Source organism: Rhamphochromis sp. 'chilingali' (assembly GCF_963969265.1).
Source record: "Rhamphochromis sp. 'chilingali' genome assembly, chromosome: 14".
In the NCBI taxonomy this organism is placed as follows: domain Eukaryota; kingdom Metazoa; phylum Chordata; class Actinopteri; order Cichliformes; family Cichlidae; genus Rhamphochromis; species Rhamphochromis sp. 'chilingali'.
In genome coordinates, this window is record NC_137941.1 from 10,185,549 (window position 1) to 10,209,617 (window position 24,069).

The window sequence follows — 24,069 nt, forward strand, 5'->3', positions numbered from 1 at the left end:
TGATATACACTAAAACAAATATTGATTTCTTTCTTTGTTTTAATATTAGGTGGGCATTCTTTTCAGTGGCCAAACTATGTTTTGCTGCTGACCCCATTCACACCAGTACACTACTTTGTTTTTGTGCTGTTACTCGTATTTGCTGCAACAAACTTGGTTGGGGGCTGCAGGCATTCGTTTACAGTAGATAATATGCCAACAATAGATACCACATAAAATTCCTGAAAAGAACAAAAGCTATAATTGTCTTAAGAAAATAATACAAATTAAATGTAAATAATAAAGAAGGAGAAAATGTACCAGTTTTACTGTTGATTCTAGACAAGCAAATCTTACTGCCCTATCGCCATCTCAGGATTATTTTTATTTTGAGAATGTCATTAAACACATTTAAATTTGGAGTTTCTATGAGTGAAAATTCCATGTTTAAATGAGTGTTTTACATCGCTAGATCAATTCTCTGGTTCACTCTGACCTGGTAAACGGCAATCACAAAGTATGATCGAATTTGCTTGCTATAATTTTTGAGCCTGGCTTTTTTGGCTGCAAATCCAATCTGAGCCTGTAAATAGTTATGATCTCTTTTTTGCTTTTTATCTGTGAATATAGAGGGATATTGTCGTTTAAGCACCTTTGTAATCTGCTCTTTATTGCTCTTGCTTCATTAAATTGAAGTCTTCTTCTTGACTTGTACTGACTCCACAGTGGTGCTGAAGCCAAATGGAGCAAGATACTGTGATGTCGCATGATGACATAATGTTTCCAAGCTAGTATTATTAGACTACTTACTGACCGGTTAGATTATTAGATTGCCTAGTTGTTAGGATCTCTGCAGAGCTTTTAATAGTAAAATCCTGATTAAGGAGTTTTGTGGTGAATATAAAGTTATAGGAAATGACTGGCAGAGCCCAGAAAAAATTCAAATACAGTGGGGCAAAAAAGTATTTAGTCAGCCACCGATTGTGCAAGTTCCCCCACTTAAAATGATGACAGAGGTCAGTAATTTGCACCAGAGGTACACTTCAACTGTGAGAGACAGAATGTGAAAAAAAAATCCATGAATCCACATGGTAGGCTTTGTAAAGAATTTATTCGTAAATTAGGGTGGAAAATAAGTATTTGGTCACCTCAAACAAGGAAAATCTCTGGCTCTCACAGACCTGTAACGTCTTCTGTAAGAAGCTTTTCTGTCCCCCACTCGTTACCTGTATGAATGGCACCTGTTTGAACTCATCATCTGTATAAAAGACACCTGTCCACAGCCTCAAACAGTCAGACTCCAAACTCCGCCATGGCCAAGACCAAAGAGCTTTCGAAGGACACCAGGAAAAGTATTGTAGACCTGCACCAGACTGGGAAGAGTGAATCTGCAATAGGCAAGCAGCTTGGTGTGAAAAAATCAACTGTGGGAGCAATCATCAGAAAATGGAAGACATACAAGACCACTGATAATCTCCCTCGATCTGGGGCTCCACGCAAGATCATGAGAGGGTCAAAATGATCATGAGAACGGTGAGCAAAGATCCCAGAACCACACGGGGGGACCTGGTGAATGACCTGCAGAGAGCAGGGACCAAAGTAACAAAGGTCACCATCAGTAACACACTACAACGGCAGGGAATCAAATCCCGCAGTGCCAGACGTGTTCCGCTGCTGAAGCCAGTGCATGTCCAGGCCCGTCTGAAGTTTGCCAGAGAGCACATGGATGATACAGCAGAGGATTGGGAGAATGTCATGTGGTCAGATGAAACCAAAGTAGAACTTTTTGGTATAAACTCAACTCGTCGTGTTTGGAGGAAGAAGAATACTGAGTTGCATCCCAAGAACACCATACCTACTGTGAAGCATGGGGGTGGAAACATCATGCTATGGGGCTGTTTTTCTGCCAAGGGGACAGGACGACTGATCCGTGTTAAGGACAGAATGAATGGGGCCATGTATCGTGAGATTTTGAGCCAAAACCTCCTTCCATCAGTGAGAACTTTGAAGATGAAACGAGGCTGGGTCTTCCAACATGACAATGATCCAAAACACACCGCCCGGGCAACGAAGGAGTGGCTCCGTAAGAAGCATTTGAAAGTCCTGGAGTGGCCTAGCCAGTCTCCAGACCTCAACCCCATAGAAAATCTGTGGCGGGAGTTGAAAGTCCGTGTTGCTCGGCGACAGCCCCAAAACATCACTGCTCTCGAGAAGATCTGCATGGAGGAATGGGCCAAAATACCAGCTACTGTGTGTGCAAACCTGGTAAAGACCTATAGTAAACGTTTGACCTCTGTTATTGCCAACAAAGGTTATGTTACAAAGTATTGAGTTGTATTTTTGTTATTGACCAAATACTTATTTTCCACCCTGATTTACGAATAAATTCTTTACAAATCCTACCATGTGGATTCATGGATTTTTTTTTTTTTTTTTCACATTCTGTCTCTCACAGTTGAAGTGTACCTCTGGTGCAAATTACTGACCTCTGTCATCATTTTAGGTGGGGGAACTTGCACAATCGGTGGCTGACTAAATACTTTTTTGCCCCACTGTACACACAAAGATTGTAAAATGTTCTTCATGCCATTGAAAAGGATAACACTTTCCAAACCAACAAGGCTTTCATTCGATGACATAACAGAAGGTGAAAGCTGTATCCCTGCCATGATATTAGCATTTGAACTCAAGTACCTTCTATAGTTTCAACATAAATAAAACTAAAAGGAATAATAAATATTGTTCAACATGTATTACCTCACACCCTCAAAGACAACACAATGTAACAACACCCTCTCACCTAATTTCAAACCCACCAGCACTGAGGCTGTCCAACAAACAACTAAACCTTTCAAAACCCAGAACAACACCATGCTGTGGCAATGTTAGCAATTTAACCACATAGACTTGTGACCACAAGTTGAACCTTTGGATCAAGAGAGACTGAATAAAGCAAAGAAAAAACATCTTTTTCCAAAGGAAAATATTTAATGTTATTTTAAAGACTGGATCACACCTCACTTCAGAACAAAGAAGTCCAAACTGAAATACATGATGATCTTTGGTATTTCCCTTGCTTGGCCCCACCTGTCTCTGTGCCACAGATATAGACACACTGACATTCTGCTTCTGCCCCTCTTCTCATTTACTCTAACACAGAGACCTTTTCATAAAGAAACATTCCCAGTAGATATTTCTTCATTGATTTCCCTTTTTTGTTTGATTCAATACAATCCTTCAACATACTAGAAGTGAGATTTTATTTTAATATCTGAACTTCAATGTACAGCACGTGCTACGTTAAGATCATTTAGGACAAGCTTGATGAAAAACATCTATAATGTTTGGTGCCATAAGAATCCAGTCCAAATGTTTGACTCGTGGTTTAGAATTTCCATCCATACCTGATTCATGCCCTGGGGGACGGGGCTATGGCTCCCCACACTCCCTAGCAGATCGTTACATGGAGAAACCTTTGGAATACAAGCATGCTGATCCACACAGGTGTGAACACAGGTGTACACACGGGTGTTCACAGACGCGGACTACAGCTTTCTTGGCTGCTGCCTCAAAGCACATTGTGCGCTGTCTATCTTGTGTGCTGCACAATAGCGTTTAATATTTAGCATCTACTGTTATCTACTGCTAGCTAGTTTATTGTGATGGTGCTGTATTTATTATGTTGCTCTTTTTTTGTTTGTTTTCTCTTCTGTTTTTTTTTTCTCCATACAGGTGATCCAGGTGTTTTGTTTGCTTTTCTTTCTTTCTTCCCCCTTTCTCACCGTCTCTTCTCCCCTCTGTTTTTCTTTCTCTCCCTCTCTTTCTTTCATTCTTTCTCCCTGTCCTATTCCCCAGTCATGTTTGTCCCGTTTGTAGCAACCGAAAATAAAATAAATACATAATTATAATAAAGGTCAATCAAATGGACCAATATGGCAAGGCCATGATGATCCACTTGGTAAAATAAATCCGCTTGGCATCTTTCTTGGCCTTAAGACAACAATTCTGATGGCTAAGGATCCAAACGGGATAAAAAAAATAGAATTTCCATCCATGCATTCTCTTCCACTTATCCTTATCAGGGTAGCTGGGATAGCTGTCTTAGTGCAAGAGGCAGGGTACATCCTGGAGAGGTCACCAGTCTGTCGCAGGGCTTACACATAGAGACAGACAACCATTTGCACTCACATTCACACCTATGGGCAATTTAGAGTTACCAATTGACCTAACCCTACTAACTGCATGTCTTTGGACTGTGGGAGGAAGCCGGAGAACCCGGAAAGAACCCATGAAAACAACTGGTCATATGCTTCTTTAAATTATAATCCAAAAACTAAGTTGTCCTGACAAAATCAAAACGTAAAAGAAAGAACAATAGATAGTCCAATAGCTAGCTAGCTACATAGAAGGATCCATCCTTTGCACATTTACAAGTAATTTTTATGCAATTCAAGTTTATTTTAGTTAGTTAGTAATTCTCTTATATATACTTTAACTGCTAATTAATACTTTTCCCTATAATAATATTTATTTTATAATTTTCCCTATAATCAAGCAAAAGCTGGTCTAAAATGTCACATTTACAGAACTTTTATTTTAGCAAGATCGGGAAAGATGTCGTATTTTTGGTTGCCATCCTTTCCCTGTTTTTCAGTAAGGAACATAAACAAATAGATGATATGAATATTATATTTTCAGAATTGTAAAACCTTATTGTGGATGTAAGAGCCAAATTATGTGGATATTTTGCATCCAATTCATTGTGTAACATTTTATTCAATGGTATTTGATGGTTTGGGCACCAGGAACACTAGCAACCACTGTTGTGGAAGCTAATGGGGTTCCTTATAAATAAACAAATAAATAAACAAAAGCAGCATGATCACTGTCTGTCAGAAAACAAATGTATATCGATTGAAATAACATCTAAGCGAGAGCTAGGTGCAAAAGTGACACAACAGCAGTGAAAAGGCAGTGACTAGAGATACATTAAAGAGGGTGCAGCTTGATTCATGTGACATGAACAACACTGCTCTAAAGATGGTTTACACAGTAACTAGCAAATTGCAGAATGATCAACATTTTGACACACTCATTATTATCCAGCCAGTTACCCAATCACCCATCAAATTACATTCTTGTTGCCTATTAGGGCTGATTTGGTTCTAAAATGTTGATTATGTCACAGATGGGTTATTCTTAAAATATACATTTCTTTATAATCAGGTCTTTACCTATCGAATACATTGTGATCCACATTTATAATCCATGGTTTCTATTGACTACCGAGCTCTTCCAGTTTCCTGATGATGCATTTGTGGATAAAAAGTTGAAGGATAAAAATAATATTTTTTAGCTGTGGCACTTTCTCCAGTAAATGTAGACGACACTTGAGCAGGGGCGGCTTTTCTTTTTGAGCAATACTCAATTTACACATGGCTGAAAGGTCTCACATTCTTTCCCTCCACAGGTGGACCTGTCAAACCCCTGGATGCCCACTCTGCAAATTACATCCCCGACCATCTATTGGTGTGAGGCACCAGTTCAGCGGCCAGATCCGAGCGATGCTGCCCAAGTGTGCTCTCGAAGAGCAAAGAGACTGTGGATCGATTGCAGTATTGCCTGGAGCACTTACTGTTACTCACATCCAAACCACAAAAAACAATTTGGCTGGGCATGCCCCCACGGATATTAATAATTGAAAGGTTTCTTGGTCATACCAGGTTTATTTCAAGGAAACAAGGGCCAACCGGTGATTTTTAGCACATATTTGTTCAGAAATACACCTCCCCACAGCTCTGTGATTTCTTGCAGAGACATTACCAGAACTCTGTCCAATAATCTCCCATGTTCAATTCATTTTTCCATAAAGCTTTTAGTGCCTTATGGAAAAGGCACTAAAAGTGCTTTTAGATCATTTAAATTCGTAATTTTCTGGAAAGCAAAGCAGCGGAAGCACCAGCTTGGCTCCTCCACCTGAAATTTGGGATCTCACAAGCCTTTCAGTTTGGATCAAAAGTTGTTTTAATATTGTGAGACACAAAGGCAGTGTGCTACCAATTCTTTGCAGCTCAGAGGGTGCAAGTTCAAATTTTATTTGCCACATGCAGTGGCAGGTTGCCCTGCAGTGGAATGAACCCGCCCCCCAACCTTACAGTCAAAGACACCGATAATAACAATACTGTACTACTCAAGTGTTTATTGCACCATTGCCAGCACTGCTTCAGCAAGTGGTTGTGTATTGGTTCATACGCTTTCTGCTGTGCACTCGTAGTCTTTATGAATACCATCAAAAGACAGTGTGCCACAAGAGACCCTGTGCAAAAAAGCAGATGCTGTGTTTTCCACTCCTTGAAATATATTAATGACACTGTCTGTGAGAGGAGTCGGCTCATCCCGTTGAGATCCAGTGTTGGAGAGTGTGGGCACTGACCTGAACAATGCACACTTCACTCACTCCCTGGGGCGCTTTCATGCGCATTTACTCACGGCAGGGACGAGGTCATGCTGCCCTTTTAGCAAAGTACTAACACACTAACAGCTCCGACACTACTGGCACACTGACTGAAACACGCACACTGCGCACACACACACACATTCACGACGCACAGCCTTTCCAAAGCAGTCAGATATGACACACTTTCACCTGTGCAAAAAGACAAGAACATCGGCAGCAAGAGTGTGTTGAATACTTCAGTACATCTGCTCTCTTGCACACAGACACACTGTCACACACACTTCACATGAGCAAACACACACGCAGACAGGAAGCATCTTATCTGCTGATACTCCTTTCAGCCTCCTGGGGCCTGAGAGCTGAAATCTAGGTGCTTCTGTCTCTCGTCTGCCGTGGTTTAAGCATGTGGCACCTTCTTCCAAAGCCCATTTCTTCCCAGACAACTGCTTATCAACAAACAATTTAAGATCCAAACGTATACTGCTCTCTATACTGCTCTGACAACATTGGTCTTTTTCACTGACACTTTCTCACTTAACCTCTGTCAGGAACAATACTTCTTTCTCTTCAGGATTGCTGAAGCACTGCGTAAGCAGTCTTGAGACAATCTAAGCACAAGGCATGTCACACTGCTAAAAAAAGCAAATGCATATGTATGTAACAGCTTTCAGGTTAATTAGAAGTCATGTCTATATACAAGTACACAACTAACTCTACATGTGGTACATCCCTGTAATAGAGTTAGCACTGTTTATTTTCTTTTATTTAATAGTTATGATTTAAACTTCCACATCAAAGTTAATTGATTAATTTTAAATATAATAGACTTAAATATATGTAATATCTCTTATACTGTTTGGTGACTATCCTTTTATTATCGATCCATATTATCGGTCAGAGTAATTCGGAGAATACAGTGCTTTACTTTTGAAGGCAGCTGGAAGAATAAAGCACCTTGAAGATGGGTGGAAGATGCATCTTGAGACATCGTGTTAAGATGTGTCTCCCATCTACTTGAGTCACATAGTCATGATATTTTTGGCCAGCAAGCATATCCTGTACATCTTAGACTTTGAAGTAAAATTACTTAATTGCAGCAATTATAAACATTACACAGTAATCTTTTTCTTCTTTTTTTAGTAATAGCATCCCGTTATTTTTTTTTTAAAGCAAGCTTTGTGTCATGGTCACGAGCCCCGTCGCCTCCATGTGCTTAACTCGACAGCGTATTTGGTCAAACGTAGATTCTGTTGTGAATGGTCCTGTGACAATTCCAGTCACACTGCTTTCCACCTGGCTTTGCTGCCGGGTCGTAAGAAGAACTTCTTACAATCAAGCTTACCAATTAGTTGATGTCTTATTTAAGCTCAGCACGGATGTTGATGTCTCCATGTTCTGTACCTTTTGTTTGAGACCCTTATTTAGCCTGTGAATACTACAAGCAGACACTTAGAGGACATATTTTGCAGATACAGCCTGTAACTTTGAACACAAGTACCAGGTAGACTTAACTCTGTGTTTGAAGTAACCGTTACTGCCTGCGGCTGGGTCCGGTTTAGACACATATCCACACACGCTCCACTAACAGTGCACATGCCTTACTTGTTTTTCAGTTTAGCCACATTTGCTGCAAGGATGTTGATGCTCTGTAGTTTGTTTTGGACAAAGAGTTAGTTACATTTGATTTCTATCTTCTTTTGTAGTAAGTCATTCTGTAAACGATGTTAGCCTACGCTTGGTTTTGTTCCTTTCTTTGATTTGGCATCACTCACAAGCTCATGCAGTTTGTCTCATTTCTGCAATTTATTTCATCTTCTTGTTCTCATTCTTTCTTTTTTTTGTTTGACAATAAATATCTTCACAGAAACCAAGAATATCTGTTTGTATGTTGCCTCACTCCATCCAGTTTGAGCTGCGATATAACGCTTGTGACAGGTACACACATGTATACATGGAAAATGCAATGATCCAAATATTTCAAAAGCGAAAGCTTGTTCATTTTTATATAAATTTTTCAGCATACCTTTCTTCCCATGTGGTTCTTCGCAGCTGTCATATAGACATGCACCCCAGAGTGACCACCCGGTGAGTAAGCAGTAATGCTGGCAGGGAATGGAGCAGTGCTGGACAGCCAAAGGAGGCTCTTCACCATCACACAGCCTAGCATTTACAGGCCTGGACACTGAACAAACAAAAGAAGCACAGGGAAGGATAAACCGACCACAAGTCAAAACACATACAGGCAGTTGTAGAGAGTGTGTGTGTGTGTGTGTGTGTGTGTGTGTGTGTGTGTGTGTGTGTGTGTGTGTGTGTGTGTGTGTGTGTGTGTGTGTGTGTGTGTGTGTGTGCGCATGCATGCAAGTAATATGTTTTGGAATGAAAGCCAAACAAACATACTGTACGTGCTAGTTGATATGAAAGTGATTGAATGAGCATATGTGTTATCAGAGCAGTTAGTTTTGATTGGCAAGATATGTATTACTTAAAGTAAAGTCTACAACTTAAACTTTCTCACTACAGCTGGTGAGAAATAGGTTACGAGTAGAGAAAAATGCTCATTTCTAACTTAAGAGGTAAAGTGGAAGGCCAGTTCAGTCTCACAGGAAAATCTGTAACAGCTGGGTTGGTCTACTGCATAAATGTACTTTGCAATAAAGATTTTTTTTTGCCAACATGGCGGCGCGTGCACACGCAGCGGCTTCTCTCTCTACCTGAATATTGTATATTGTATATTGCATAGCTTTCTTGTTAATTTGTATTGTATTTATTTATTTAAATTTTTACTTTTTAATTATTTTATTTGCATTTTTTAATCACTCTCTTATTTAAATGTTCATTTGCTATTTCATCTAGGGTTTGAGAGTAACGAAATTTATATTCTCCGTATGTCCTGTACATGTGGCAGAATTGACAAATAAAGTTGACTTTGACTTTGACTTTGAAAATGGTAAAATCAGGAGATACCTAGAGTTTTAGAGGGACCAATTGTAGAGGCAGGAACCAGTAACCTTGCATAACGGGAAAATATATGGTGAAGGATGTGAAAAGGTCTACCCAAAATGTGGTAATTTTGTAACTCTAACAGAATAATTTTAGTGAAATTAGAATTATGGTAAGTGTAAAACAAAAATAAAAATACAATATGAAACTATGTCTGACAGTAATATATGAAAAACTAATTGGCCCCATAACAAGGACAAAAAGTCTAAAAACAAACAGCAGAAAAGTTATTGTTACACACAGAATCAAACCTCAGTCTAATGAGAGTAGTTCCCATGACAAACCAACTAAACTGTCAAAATGAAAAACAAAATAAAACAGACTAAAAAAAAACCCCCAAAGAAACAAAAAAAAAAAACTTATGAAAGGCAGAATTTTAATTCCTTTTTTTTTTTTTCTAAAAACTGTGATGTTTTGTGTTGTGCAACAATATAGCTTTAAAACATTTTGCATGGGACTCAGCTGAGAGGGCAACGACCAGCTAAGGGAATAAACAGCAGCTCAACAGGGAGATATTAAGTCAAGACACGGTACGACCAATTCACTGCTAAGCACAGCTGACATTATTTGAAGATCACAGTCGGCTCAGCCACCTGTAATGGGCTCTGACATTAGTCTTTCTCGCAGAGTAAGTGACTATTTTTTGCCTGTCCACAACATGGGGATTTATTCAATCTAATATTCCATTTTGAATCACCTCAGCACATTACTGAGAGGCAAATTTCCATTTAAATGAGAGCCCATAGAGATATTCACTAAATGTCCACTGTGCATTTTGTCTTTTTACCAAAAGTAATTTACATGGTATTTGATCTCCTTTGTAAAATGAGATGCTTGCCTAAACACGTTGATAAAGTGCAGTATAGATCTTTCTGCTTTGCTCCCTAAATTGTTTTCATGTTTGCCAATTGTGTTACAGTTGTAGGCATCTAATAAAACCTGATTGAGCTCTTTATATTCTCCACATGCCTTGCAGCCACATCTGTTTATCATGTAAAACTGTACGAGTCACATCAAGGTAAACACTGAACTTGAAGTATTGATGTTGTCTCTCACATCCAGTGGTTCAAAGAGTTGCTTTCATTCGTACTCTATACTTAGCACATTCACAAATATACAAGCATTTCTCTGAACACTTCCTTCCAAAGGCAACACCTCCATCACACAGCTCAGGACTTGGGTCAGAACTATATGAAAATATGGATGGAGGCAAAGTTAACTTGTTATTATTTAATAAACTGTTGTGTTTTAAGGGGAGGTGAAGATGCGATTTGCAAAAAGAGAATCTTACAGTTGGCAGCCATTAAAAACTACCAACTGTGTTTAATTAAAAAGATAAATTAAATACTTAGTATGCATGTTAGTCTATTCTTAAAGTGATTTATAAGCCTAACTTTAATTTTGTTAATTAGAAAGTATCGCCTTTCTGTTCATAAATATTCAGTAACGGTCTATGTCTTCCTGCTGCCACAACTTGCCATATTGTGTGTGCCGCATGTTCTGAACACACTTAGGAGGGTTAGACTGGGTTTCTGAAGTGTTGATAGAGATTTTTGTTCCTTTGCTTATCTTTTTTTTTTTTTTTGCATCAACTTAAACATGGGCAATATGCCAAATGTAGAACAATGAAAACACAGAGACAATTCCCTTCCCCGTTGTTGTGAGCTGCAAATAAACATGTTCTGCAATAATAAAGGAATCCCAGTCAGCTAAGCTGATTAAGTTCAGGGGAGAACCCCCAGGGCCATTGCATTGGAGACCAAATTGAAATCGGTTTAACCAACAAATAAATAATCATCACTGTTGTCTAGCATTATTTGGCAGTATATCTCTTTGCAAAATTACTACAACACGTAACGACATTTTTTTTAAGGATGTGTGACAAAACAACAAAGAAGTCTTTAAACAGATGCAATTGTTGCCCCAACTGCCTGAACCAAAATAATGAATCTGACTAGATTATCCGTTTTTGGGTCATATTTTAAAGCTAGACTTTACATTATTTTCAGTCTCTACCTTCAACTGAACTTCAATATAGCTCCGGCAATAAACAAGATACATTAAACGCACGCACAAACTATATATAAAAAAGTAGTTCTTATTATTTGACTAACAGCAGTTCCTTATTTTCTTCAAGTCTGTACCTTGACTAACCTCAGATATTTATGCAGTCTGTCTACATTTTATTACAGGGCTTTAATAGTTATACATTTCCTGATATTGCAGCCACAGTTCACAGTGGGAGGGATGATAAGTTCTTCTCAGCAGTTGAATTAAAGTAATATTTCACATTTACTTCAGCTTGTATGCCATATTTGAAAAAAACCATGAAAACACACTTTCCTCCTGTCTCTCACACTTTTAGGTCTCAAATTGTTTTACTTGTTTTCTGAAAAAGGAACTAGATTTCTGTTAAAGAAAAAGTTTGCTTGGTAATAACTGGTATGTATGCATTCTACCTCCTGACCACATTATACAGATTATTATACAGAGAAAGAATATTTCATTCCACTGCTATGTTGATAACACGCAGACATTCTTATATTAGAAATTGCTGGTCACATTTTTTGTTAATTAAATTCAAATAAAAGAGGAATTCTTATCACTGGTACAGACAATCTGCATCCAACCATGAAGTCCTCCCTCAGTCCTTTTATCCGTTCATGGGCTTTAGTGACGCTCAGTGTCATTCATGGTTTTGGATTTTTGTAACGGTCTTTTAAACTCGTATCAATCAGAAAGCATAGAAAAATTCAGACTGTGCAAAATGTAGCAACCAGACTTCTTACAACAACCAAGAAAAAATTATATTACACTAATCTTAAAGACTCTACACTGGCTGCCCATCACTTTAAGGATCGATTTTAAGATTTTACTTATCACTTTTAAAAGGTCTTCACGGCCTGCATTCAGAATGCATGCTGAAATTGCTGTTCCTGTACCAACCGGTGCGCAGCCTCAGATCCTCAGGCAAAAACCTGTTAACTGTTCTCACCTCAGTGAGTGTTAGCTGTGAGGCCTCGCCCGTTTAGGGATGATGTGCCTGAGAAAATCTGGCTTGCCTCACCAGTTTCTTCTCTCACTGCTAAAGATTCCTTTTTATTGTAAGGCTTTGGTGTGATTTCAGTATAAATATGATATTTTTGACCTTGTTTGTTTAACTTATACTTAACTTAAAAGAATAGATAAAGCTCAATAAAACTGAATCACAAACTTATTCTTCTAAAGTGACTTGCCCAGGTACAGTTTACTATAATAGACAATATCATATCTGTAATATACAATCCAATGTACTGTACAGGGTAAAATAAGGATTGTAGCGGAAAAAAGAGCTCAGTTCATTTAGCATCGTTACAGGTGTATTTTTTTTTTTTTTTTTTTACCTTAGCCTGACTAAAAGTAGATTTTTAGTCTTGTAAATTTCCACAGTACAGTGGGGAATGACCATAGACACACTGATTTGCTTACTGAAGAGGAATATTTCCCGCAGTCTTATACAGTGGCTTGTGAGTAAGGAATATCAGTCAAAAACTGTTCTGCAAGCACTTTTTTTTTCATTTGAACAGTCTCATTTAATTATTCATTTATTTATTTATTTTTTAAAGCAGAAATTCAAAAACCTTTTTACTGAACAAAAGCAACATTTGTGAGATGTGTGAGAGTTAATTTCATTAGCATCTTTAGTAGCTTTCCTGGTTTAAGTGCCATTTTATATTTGCTGTCTCTTAGTTTGATAATGAATCTGCATTATTTTCTGACCAAAGAGGCCCAATGCTTGTATGTTCATGAAAAAAACTGCACTTTCACACTTTCAGAGGTACAATTAGCAATTTCTCTGTGAAGGTTCTCAGTCATCCAGGTCATGGTAGTCTAAAGAGCTTGGAAAGAAAAGTGTCTGGACTTCTTTGAGTTGCTTGAAGACGTTCCACCTCTCATCTGAGAAGCTCTTTCAGCTCTAACGTCAAATGGGGGAGAGTCCCAGATTTAAGTCCTAGGGGAGTGTCCCCCAAGGGGGTCACAGGGGTCCTGTTGATCCTCTACCTAATCACATGAGCCAAGGTGTGAAAATGGGTGTAGGTCACAATCAAAAGTTTCGGGGGAACCTGCTGTGAAACCTGGCCCCACCCTATGATGTGGTTTCCTGAGGTCAACAGGCCCAGGATGTGAGTGGGCATTGAGGCATCTGGGAAGGGATCTCAAAACTGGGTTATAGATGGCAGACAGTTGGTGTCGTAAGCCACCGCCTCTGTTCAACAATGGTCGCTCACAATGGACGTAAATGGCTTCTTTCACTCCTCTTTCAAACCATCCATCTTCTCTGTCCAAAATGTGAACATTGGCATCCTCAACAGTGACCTTTGTCCTTGATGAACAGCCGAGTCTTGTCCCATCGAGGTGGCTCTTCTATGTCGTGTAATACGTTTACGAAGTGGCTGTTTTGTCTCTCCAATGTAGAGGTTTGAGCATTCCTCGCTACACTGTACAGCATACACTACGTTGCTACGTTTGTGTTTAGGAGTTTGGGATGAACCAGTTTTGTCTGAGTGTGTGGCTGTGTCTGAAGTACACTGGGATGTCATGCTTGAAGAAGACTCTCCTGAGTTTTTCTGATAAACCGGCAACATGGGGGAAGACAATGTTGTTGCATTTGTCTTTCTGATCCTCCCTAGTTGGTGTCTGAATAACTAAAGAAGCTTCTCGGATAAGAAGTGAAACGTCTTCAAGCAACTTAAAGAGGTAAAGAGGTCCAGACACTTTTCTTTCCAAGCTCTTTAGACAAATAACAATTTCACATGCAGAACAGCGCCCCACTGTTGGTCCAGATCTTGGCTGAACTTGGCTGAACCCAGCGATACCAGACCACGCCGTGCAGCCGACGGGGTTCTTTTCGGTTTACCGCATGGACAGGACAATGGAGTCGGGGAAGAAAAGAGGTGGTGGAGTGTGTTTGATGGTGAACAACAGATGGTGCGACAGCACAAACATCTCCCCACTCATACGCTCTTGCTCGCCCAATCTGGAGCTTTTGATCGTTAAGTGTCGCCCTTTCTATCTCCCTCGGGAATTCACTGCGGTCATTGTTTACATTCCGCCTCACGCGGACTCGGACACTGCCTTATGTGAGCTACATGAGGCTCTCACACATCAACAAACACTTCACCAAGATGCCGCACTCATTGTTATGGGAGATTTTAACAGAGTGAATCTCAAACGGACATTTCACAACCTTCACCAGCACATCAACTGCCCCACCCGGGGCACGAGGACATTAGACCACTGCTACACCCCGTTCAAGAACTGTTATAAGGCTCAGCCCCTGCCGGCATTTCGAAAATCGGACCATTCCGCCATCTTCCTCATGCCTGCTTACAAACAAAGGCTAAAGCAGCAACCACCAATCAGGAGGGAGGTCGCTCGCTGGACGGACCAATCGGTGGCCGCGCTGCAGGACGCACTGGATGACGCACTGGATGACGCAGACTGGGACATGTTTCGGCGCAGCTCTGATGACATCAACATGTTTACGGAAGCGGTTGTGGGATTTATCGGGAAACTAGCGGACGACACAGCAGAAAGAACTATCATCCGAACGTTTCCCAACCAGAAGCCGTGGGTGGATAAAAACATCCGCAACGCTCTGAGATCACGCACCGCTGCCTACAATGAAGGGCTTGTCTCCGGTAATATGGACCTATACAAGGCTGCGTCCTACAACGTGCGCAGCGCGGTCCGAAAGGCAAAGCGGAGCTACAGGGAAAAACTAGAGTCACAGCTACGACAGTGCGACTCTAGGAGCTTGTGGAAAGGACTGCGGACTATAACGGACTATAAACGACCAGCTTCTTCAATGATGAATGCAGATGCTTCACTGGCTGATGAGCTGAACACGTTTTATGCTCGCTTCGACGCCGCAGCAGCAATTAAAACAACAAACGGCTGCGCGCGCTCAGAGTGCACCAGTGAAGAAAATGCATTCGTCATCACAGAGCATGCCGTGAGGAACACCTTCAGGAGGGTGAACACCAGGAAGGCAGCAGGACCAGATGCAATCCCTGGCCGGGACCTTAGAGCCTGCGCTGATCAACTAGCACCGGTGTTCACGGACATCTTCAACCTCTCCCTGGCCCAAGCTGTGGTTCCCACGTGCGTGCTTCAAACAGTCCATTATTGTCCCTGTTCCAAAGAAACAACAGCCCCGCTTGCCACAATGACTACCGTCCAGTAGCACTGACTTCAATTGTGATGAAGTGTTTTGAAAGACTGATGAGAGATCACATCACCTCTTCACTTCCTGCCACTATCGACTCACTTCAGTTTGCTTACCGGACTAATCGTTCCACAGACGATGCCATATCTCACCTGCTCCACACATCCCTGAGTCACCTGGACACTGGCAGAGGGAATTATGTTAGGATGCTGTTCGTGGACTACAGTTCAGCATTCAACACAATAATTCCCTCTAAGCTTTTCACCAAGTTGACGGATCTAGGACTCAGCTCATCACTGTGTCAGTGGATCCTCAACTTCCTCACAGACAGACCCCAATCAGTGAGGGTGGGAAAACAAGTCTCCCCCTCCATCTCACTCAGCACTGGAGTGCCTCAGGGCTGTGTTTTAAGCCCCCTGCTGTACTCACTGTACACTTATGACTGTGTAGCCACATCCGACGCCACCTCCATTGTCAAGTTTGCTGACGACACTGTTGTTGTGGGCCTGATCTCCGACAACATCGAGACGGCCTACCTGGAGGAGATTAGGAACCTGGAGACCTGGTGCCAGGAGAATAACCTCCTCCTAAACATCAGCAAGACTAAGGAGCTGATCGTGGACTTCACTACAAAGCAGGCGAGGAATTACAAACCCCTCATCATCAGTGGCACGCCAGTGGAGAGAGTGGACAGTTTCCGATACCTGGGTGTCCGCATCACTCAGGACCTGTCATGGTCCTGCCACATCAACTCCCTGGTTAAGAAAGCCCGTCAGCGTCTCTTCTTCCTCAGAAGACTTAGAGACTTCCATCTGCCACTGAAGGTGCTCAAGAACTTCTACTCCTGCACCATCGAGAGCGTCCTGACGGCAAACATCTGCACCTGGTTTGGGAACAGCACCAAGCAGGACAGATGAGATCTGCAAAGGGTGGTGCGCTCGGCAGAACGCATCATTCAATCAGAGCTCCCTGACCTGCTGTCCATCTACACCAAGCGGTGCAAGTCCAAAGCTAGGAAGATTATGATGGACCTCTCCCATCCCAACAATGGACTCTTCTCACTGTTGAGGTCTGGGAAGCGCTTCCGCTCCCTTAAGGCCAAAACAGAGAGAATGAGGAGGAGCTTCTTCCCCCAGGCTATTCGGGGCCTGAACCAGGTGTAGGACTGGACTCTCACACACGTCACCACACATTTCCTATAATTCCTATAATTTATAATCCTTATCTTTATAATCTCTTCTGCTATTTGCACATTCTTTACTGTAAATTCCTAAGTTAATTTGTAAATTTTTGTAGTAAACTGTAAATTGTAAATATTGTAAAACTTTTCTTCTGTCATTTAATGGTCCGGCATTGTACAGCTACAAGCATTTCACCCCCATGTCATACTGTGTATGGTTGTGTGTGTGTGACAAATAAAATTTGAATTTGAGATCTTATATTGTATTGTACCTTGGTAAAAGACTCTTTCTAGTTGTACTTAGAACACATATCAGTTACAGCAATGAAGAATGTTTATCATTTTTTGTTTCGTACCTAAAACTATTTTGGATTTGATGGCAACAACATGTCTCTTAAAAGGCTGGAAAGGTAAGTGGTACTAAAAAGAAACAGCTGGAGGAACATTTTGCAACTAGTTAGTTTAATTAGCAACCGGTCAGTACCATGACTGAATATAAAAAGAACATCTTAGAGAGACAAAGCTTTTCAGAGGTAGAGATGATAGAGCTTCAACAATGTGCAAAAAAACTGTGTGTGTAAATTTTGGAACAATTTAAGACATCAAATTGTGGATATCCCATCATTTACAGTACATAATATCATCAAAACATTCAGAGAATCTGGAGAAATCAAGAGAGAAGGCTGTAGATCCACACTGGTTGCCCATGATCCTATGGCTCTCAGGCCTCGCTGTATTAAAACCAGTCATAATTGCATCATGGAAATCACTGCATGGGCTCAAGAACACTTCAGAAATCATTGTCTGTGAGTGCAGTTCAGCGTGCCATCCACAAATGCAGGCTAAAGCTCTATCATGCAAAGAAGAAGCCATATGTGAACATGATTCATAAATGCCACCATGCTGTCTGGGCCAAAGCTCATTTAAAATGGACTGAGGGAAAGTGCAAAACTCTTCTGTGGTCAGAATTGAAATTTGAAGTGCTTTCTGTAAAATATGGATATCGTGCCCTCTGAACTAAAGAGGAGAGGCAGCGACGAGCTTGTTATCAGTGCTCACTGAAAAAGCCTGCATCTTTGATAGTATGGGGGTCCATCAGTGCACCTTGATACATTCAGACGACCCCCGTACCTTTCACATCAATGCTTAAAGGCATACGCTGGTTTTACAGCTACATACGCTCCTTTTTTCAAGGATGACCCTTGCATATTTCAGCAAGACGATGCTAAACCATGTGTTGTAGCTGCTGGAAAAGCATAGCTTTGTAGCAGAAGACTCCTGGTGCCTGCAGTACACACCTTCCCCCAACTGAAAACACTTGATGTATGATGGAGTGCAAAATATGACAGCAAACACCCAGGACTGTTGAGCACCTAGAATCTTTTATCAGGCAAGAAAAGGGCAACACTCCTCTTCTTAAAGTCCAGTGTGGAGCAGGGAAATTATTTTACTGCTATTGTTAAATAATTGTCATCATTACCATTGCATTAATAATATAATCTGGAGTTTATATTGCATTCAGGGGTTGAACAGTGGGTGTCTTTCAGAAAGGCTAAAAGTCACAGGCTGACAGGAAACAGGCTTGGAGAGTTTTGCAGAAGTGAAAGTTATTTTGAGCAGCAGGCTAAGACGAGGCTTTAACAATGTAACAGATAGCTTTAAGAAGGCCTTAAGATGTTATGCATACAGTTATTATGTTGACCTTGTATTTCAGGTGCAGTTATGACTATTTTATACACAATGCATATCTGTGCTTATTAAAGAGTTGGAGCTCGGTCAATTAATTGGGGGTCGGAAGCTTTGTTCGGCGCGATGTCCGGACAATCTATTGTGCAAGTGACTTGGAGCCATAGAAGGAATTGCAATACATGCTTACAAAACACTTATATATCAGGTCATTTCATATTAAGGTTTAAGTAGAGGTTCTTGGTTAAAACATTTATTTAGTAGAAGACATACATATAGTCTCAGTGAGCCTCTGGTCTGGTAAAAGGTCAGAAGTGCAACAGGTGAATTGAGAAAGAGCATGTGGGGTCAACACACACACATGAGTTAGATTTATTTAGAGGAGAGATTAGTCATGTCTCGGCAAGAAAGAGGAACAATTCACTTTAAGACAAGAACGGAAAGTACCAGCCATGAAAATAGAAGATGATCTTCTGGGTTAAAAGTCATTGTGGTGTTGATCTGATCTATGTATAAAATGTATCTGTGACGCATGAAGGGGCGTCAGTAAATCAAACCCTGATGCTATAAAATATCTGTTTATGCTTTGATTAAGTCGGAGATCACTTGCTGTCGGCGTACAGAGTATCTTCCCACACGTGTGTTCATTAAAATCATTGTTTGACCAAGAGCTTCTGGACCATGGGTGGTTTGTACTCTCCCTCCTCAATTTTGAACCTTAACATTTGGGGGCTTCGTCCGGTGGTTGAGGAGGGAGAATTGGAGGTGTAGATGGAGAAATTTGGTCTTAGGTGGTCTGACGGGCAGACATGAATTCCAGTGGTCGAAGTGAGTGGGCATAAGCCGGCTTATCCAAAAGGTAAGGCACTACCTGTTGAATTATTTCCAAAGTGTGCCAAATTGGACATGATAAAATTTAAGTCTACTCACTGAAGTTACTGGTGGATGTCTGTTTTGATTTTGATGAAAAATCTCATGAGTTGAAGCAGTTAGAGTTCTGCTAAGAAGAAATGAAAGCAGTTAAGAGTCTGATAAGAAAAGTTTAAATACTGGGTTGAAGTCCCAAAGAAATTGAGTTCGAGTCTCAAGTAGTTTGGTAGGGAATTGGTTATTTTGTTGGATAGAGTCCAAATTTGGTCATAAGAGTGGACCTGAGCGGTCAAATTGACCACTAGGTTGCATCTGCCTCAGTCATACACTTGTGTTGGGTGTTGATTGTTGTTTCAAAGTATTATAAATTATTCTAGAACGGCAGTTCGAGTCTGCTAGGAAGCGCAGAGCCCGGAGGTTATGCTCCCTCCTTGTCGTGGACGCGCGACATTGACCTGTCGGCGAACAGGGTTAGTTCAGTTTGGCTTAACTGTGGGGTACAGGGCATCCTGGAATTAAGCTAGGAGTTAGAGTCTCCTTACCGTTTGGAACGGTACCTGCGCTTTTTTGGACAGGAGAAGTTGGACTTCGGGCGTGTAACTTTAACCTAACACTTCGGGGTAAGCCTTGGCTGTGAAACGCCAAAAATAGAGCTTCAGGCAAAGTTTGGGTTGGTTGACGCTTTTAAATTGTGTTAGGGACTTTAGAGATGAGGCCAGAAACTGTTGGACAGATACTGGTGAATTGGTCGCAAAAAACTCAGGGAGTTTATCCGCTGGGCGGTTATTTTAAATTTGTCGAAATTGTGTAGGCGCTAAAGCTGACAGATCTGACAGTGGTTGTAAATATAAGATGTCTTTGTAATATAAAATAAGAGATCTCTGTGTGAAAGGAGTCTGAGGCAATGCTGGAGCTATTTTTAGACGGTGTGTGTGTGAGTGAAAATGCAAATGAGTAAGTAGTGAACTGTTTAAACCACAGTTGGTTTTACATATACTGCTGCAAACATTGTTGAGTGTGTGTTTCAAATGCCATTTATGTTCATTAGAGGGTTATAAATAAAGTTTTGAGTTGCCGTAGTGGATGTATAGTAATTGACTGAGTTTGAATGTAGATATATAAATATATTGAGTGCACTGTACATACTTAAGACTAACACATTACTTGCAGTAGTAACTTTTCTCCAGCATTAGTTGCTGGTGTGGTTTATTTTTTCAATTTCTTGTGTGTGCGGTGAGAATTAATGGAGGTTTCAATTTTTCGTTTGTTTTTTGTTTTTGACTTGCTCTTTTTGATTATGACAAGCATGTCTAAAATACTCTTAGGAAAGTGTGTTTTGAGTTATATTCCTCAACTCTGGTCACACTTTAAGTGTGTGAATGCGGTGACTAGAAGGTTTTGAATGATGAATAAAGGTGTGAGAGGTATTTCTTTGGTGATCTAAAGTAGGATGTTTTAAAGTTTGAAAGTGTTTTTAATTTAAGAGATGCATGAGTGATGTTATAAGAGTTTAGTTTATTTAAAAGGTGTGTGTGTGAGAGGATTATGAAATCATTGTGTGAATGATGCTACATTTTAGATCAAAAGTTAGTAGAATTACAGAGGGTTTGTAGATTGTAAATACAAAATAAGTTTGATTAGCCTGCAGAAACAGAAAAGCAGCTTGAGCTGCTCTGAGCAGCTGCGTGCTGTGTGTGTGTAACAGGAAATGGTGTGGGTGACAGGAAGTTTGCATGCCCATATAAGGTGACGAGTGAGCACCCAGAGAGAGAAACAGATGAGCTAAACTCTAGGCAGATTAAGTATGGAGGTTTTGAGAAAAGAAATGAAAAGGATATTAATTGTATGTTTTAGTGTGTCAACACAGATTACAGATAAATAAAGGTGGACTTCTCTCAACCCGGAATTTTGAGTACGGCGCCAAAACCACTAGAGTAGCATAATTGGGAGAAAACAGGCCAGATTTTGGCTTAAAATCTTACAGCTTGACCTTACACTTGTCCCCATCCTGAGAAGAAGCTCAAAGGACAGTTAATCTCCTGATGAAGACCAACAGAACATCGTGGACTTGAGAAGAATTAATAGCAGGCAAAAGACAGTGCAACTGAAACCACACTGACGACACCAGCAGCAGCATGTAAGGAACCACGAGGTGGAAACATGTACTGTAAATTACAGGCTGGGCAGTTGAACAGTGGGATAATGAACGGTGGTAAAGCACTGGACACTGATTGTCAGATTTGCCATGCTTGGAGTAATCTTGAAAGAGACGAGTGAAAGGATCAACAGAAAAGAAGAAACTACGTGATGAAACATGCACGGTGGACTGAAGGCTGGTAAGAACAGTGCCACACGGCTGTGTAAAGGCACTGAATGTGATATTTTGCCAGGCTGGGACTTAATCAAAAGGACACTGAGAGAAGAGGTCAGGGACCAGTGAAAGGTGAAGCAGGACGAGTTCGACTGTGAGAATACAGGGTGTAATTGGACTGAAAGTGAAGCTTCAACTCATGATGGTTTAGAGATGTCCACCGTCACAAACAAAGAGGTAACCAACAATAGAAAACACACATACATAGACAAAGTGTTACATGTGAAATTATTTCTGGAAAGAATCAGAAGTGAGATAGTTTTGAATTAAGAAATCAGGGAAAAGATGCATGAATTAAACCTGACTATAACATATAGAGGCAATGAAGAAAGCAGCTTACACTCACTGAACATTAACAAAATACATAGGAAAAGCAATGAAGACCTGCTTACACGTATATACATGACATAAGTTGGGATTTCTGACCAGAGAGAGGGAAACGGGTAGTTTAAGTACTTATGATAATAATGAAAATGTCTCAGTTGTGTTTCTTTAGGGGCTAAACAGACCTGGATCAATTCTCCCCATGCAGCGGTCGGAAGAAACCTGTAGGTTAACTTGACTGGACATGCCAAGGCAAGTTTCTGGTTGAATTGTTCACAGCGCCATGTCTCCATAAACCTGACAAGTGGGCCCTAACTTCTGGCTGAGGAGCAGGAATGCTGTTAATAAGGTGGGAACTTAAAATTTGGGTTAGCAAATTTGGGAAAGACAACTGATGGCTTGAGTGGAGAATTGTGCAGGAGTCTGACACACTGCAAAAGCAACATATGCAAATTCAGACACACAAACAGAAAATGCATTAACCTTATAAAGACAAGACAAGCTCATGGAGTTTAATGCATAGACACTGATTAAACCTGGCCAAGAACACAAACATATGCAATGAAGAACAGCTTGCTATTTTGTATGAATGATACAATGGTGTGAATGTTTAATAAAATACATTTGAGTTTGTAATTGAGGAATAGAAGAAGCCATATGACAAAGGGAGTGAGTTATGTAAACAAAAAGTGATTAAAGTAGTTTTAAAAGAGTGACTTAGGAGTGCTCTCTCGTACTGAGTGATCAAAACCAGTGATCACTGTAGAAAGAAATAAAATGATTTAATGAGGTGGTAATGTTTATACATATGTTTCTGTTGTTACAGCAACTCATTGAGAGATGACTCAGTATGCAAATTAGTTGGAGTGAGTGGTGACGAAGGAACTTCCTGTGTGTGTGTGTGACTGAGGAAGTGACTTTCAGAAGAGGAAGCATAGCAGAGAAGAGAAGTACAGATTTGGGTAGGAAATTTATAGTTTAGTGATATGTTGTTGTAAGGGGGGTTATGTTTTATGCTGAATTGAAGTATGTTACAGAGCATAAGGGGGTGATTTTTGTGTGCAAATTGTGTGGTTTTAATGAGACTTTCGGTGTATTGAGGAGGTGAAATTATGTGGTGGCAAAACTTTTGTGTGTTTAAGGTTGTTGAGGTTGTTGTGGTGATGGGTTGATTCTGTCAATTAGGTTTGGGTTGTTGTTTTTGTTTTTAATAGAGGGAGTTTTAGGAAACATCGACATGTCTAAAATTGGGCCCATTATTTTGTAACAGTGCACTTAAAGAAAACCTGTCAGGTGATTTTGTTTTGTGTTCTCATGAGCTAATAATCAGCTCTATTTTTCATTTCTGTTTTAAGCAGGCCTGCAACAGTGAATAACGGCGCTGAAAATTCTCGGGAAGAGCAAATATAAGGGGGCTTTCCAGATTACAATTGGCTGAGGAGAAAGCTACCTGGGGACTATTCAGGTCGTAAGTCCCTGTAAAAAGGATTTTATGCGAGTCAATCCAGTCCAAAAGCATAAAGAAATATTTTCCTATGGAAAATAAAAATGACTGAGCTCATTTTGCTGAGGGTGGAGAATCTGACGCGGGAAGCTCCACTATTAGCAAAAATATGGAGTGAATGTGAGGATGAATAAATGTGGACAAACAATTTGTTTTTACCAGAGAAAATTTCTGTTCTGTTTTATTAAGTGGGGTTAGATTATGGGATTATAGTATATTGTTGGGAGAATGCCAAATGCTAAAGGGGAAATATTTTTTGATATAACTCAGTTACCATTAATTGTAGAAACACATGACTGATAATTGTTCTGTTTTAAGTTTATTTTTATGATATAGATTGGAACATGAGTGGGGAAAACTGAGCATTTTTAAGTTTTGTATAGTATCTTGACACATGAAATGTATCAAGATAAAGGGGGGTTTAGGGTTTATTAATTTAATTGTTTAATAATTTAGGATCATTTTAGGACTTTTGGGGTTTTTGATCATT

At 40.3% G+C, this 24,069-nt stretch overlaps 1 protein-coding gene across 1 annotated transcript in view; it reads right to left on the reverse strand.

Annotated features, from left to right (window-relative positions):
• The window catches only part of thsd7ba (thrombospondin, type I, domain containing 7Ba), a 184,601-nt gene that overhangs the window by 93,139 nt on the left and 67,393 nt on the right, over window positions 1-24,069 (reverse strand). Inside the window, exon 6 of the mRNA XM_080903581.1 lies at window positions 8,460-8,618. Within this exon, the coding sequence (XP_080759707.1) occupies window positions 8,460-8,618 (159 nt within the window). The remainder of the gene's footprint in view (window positions 1-8,459; window positions 8,619-24,069) is intronic.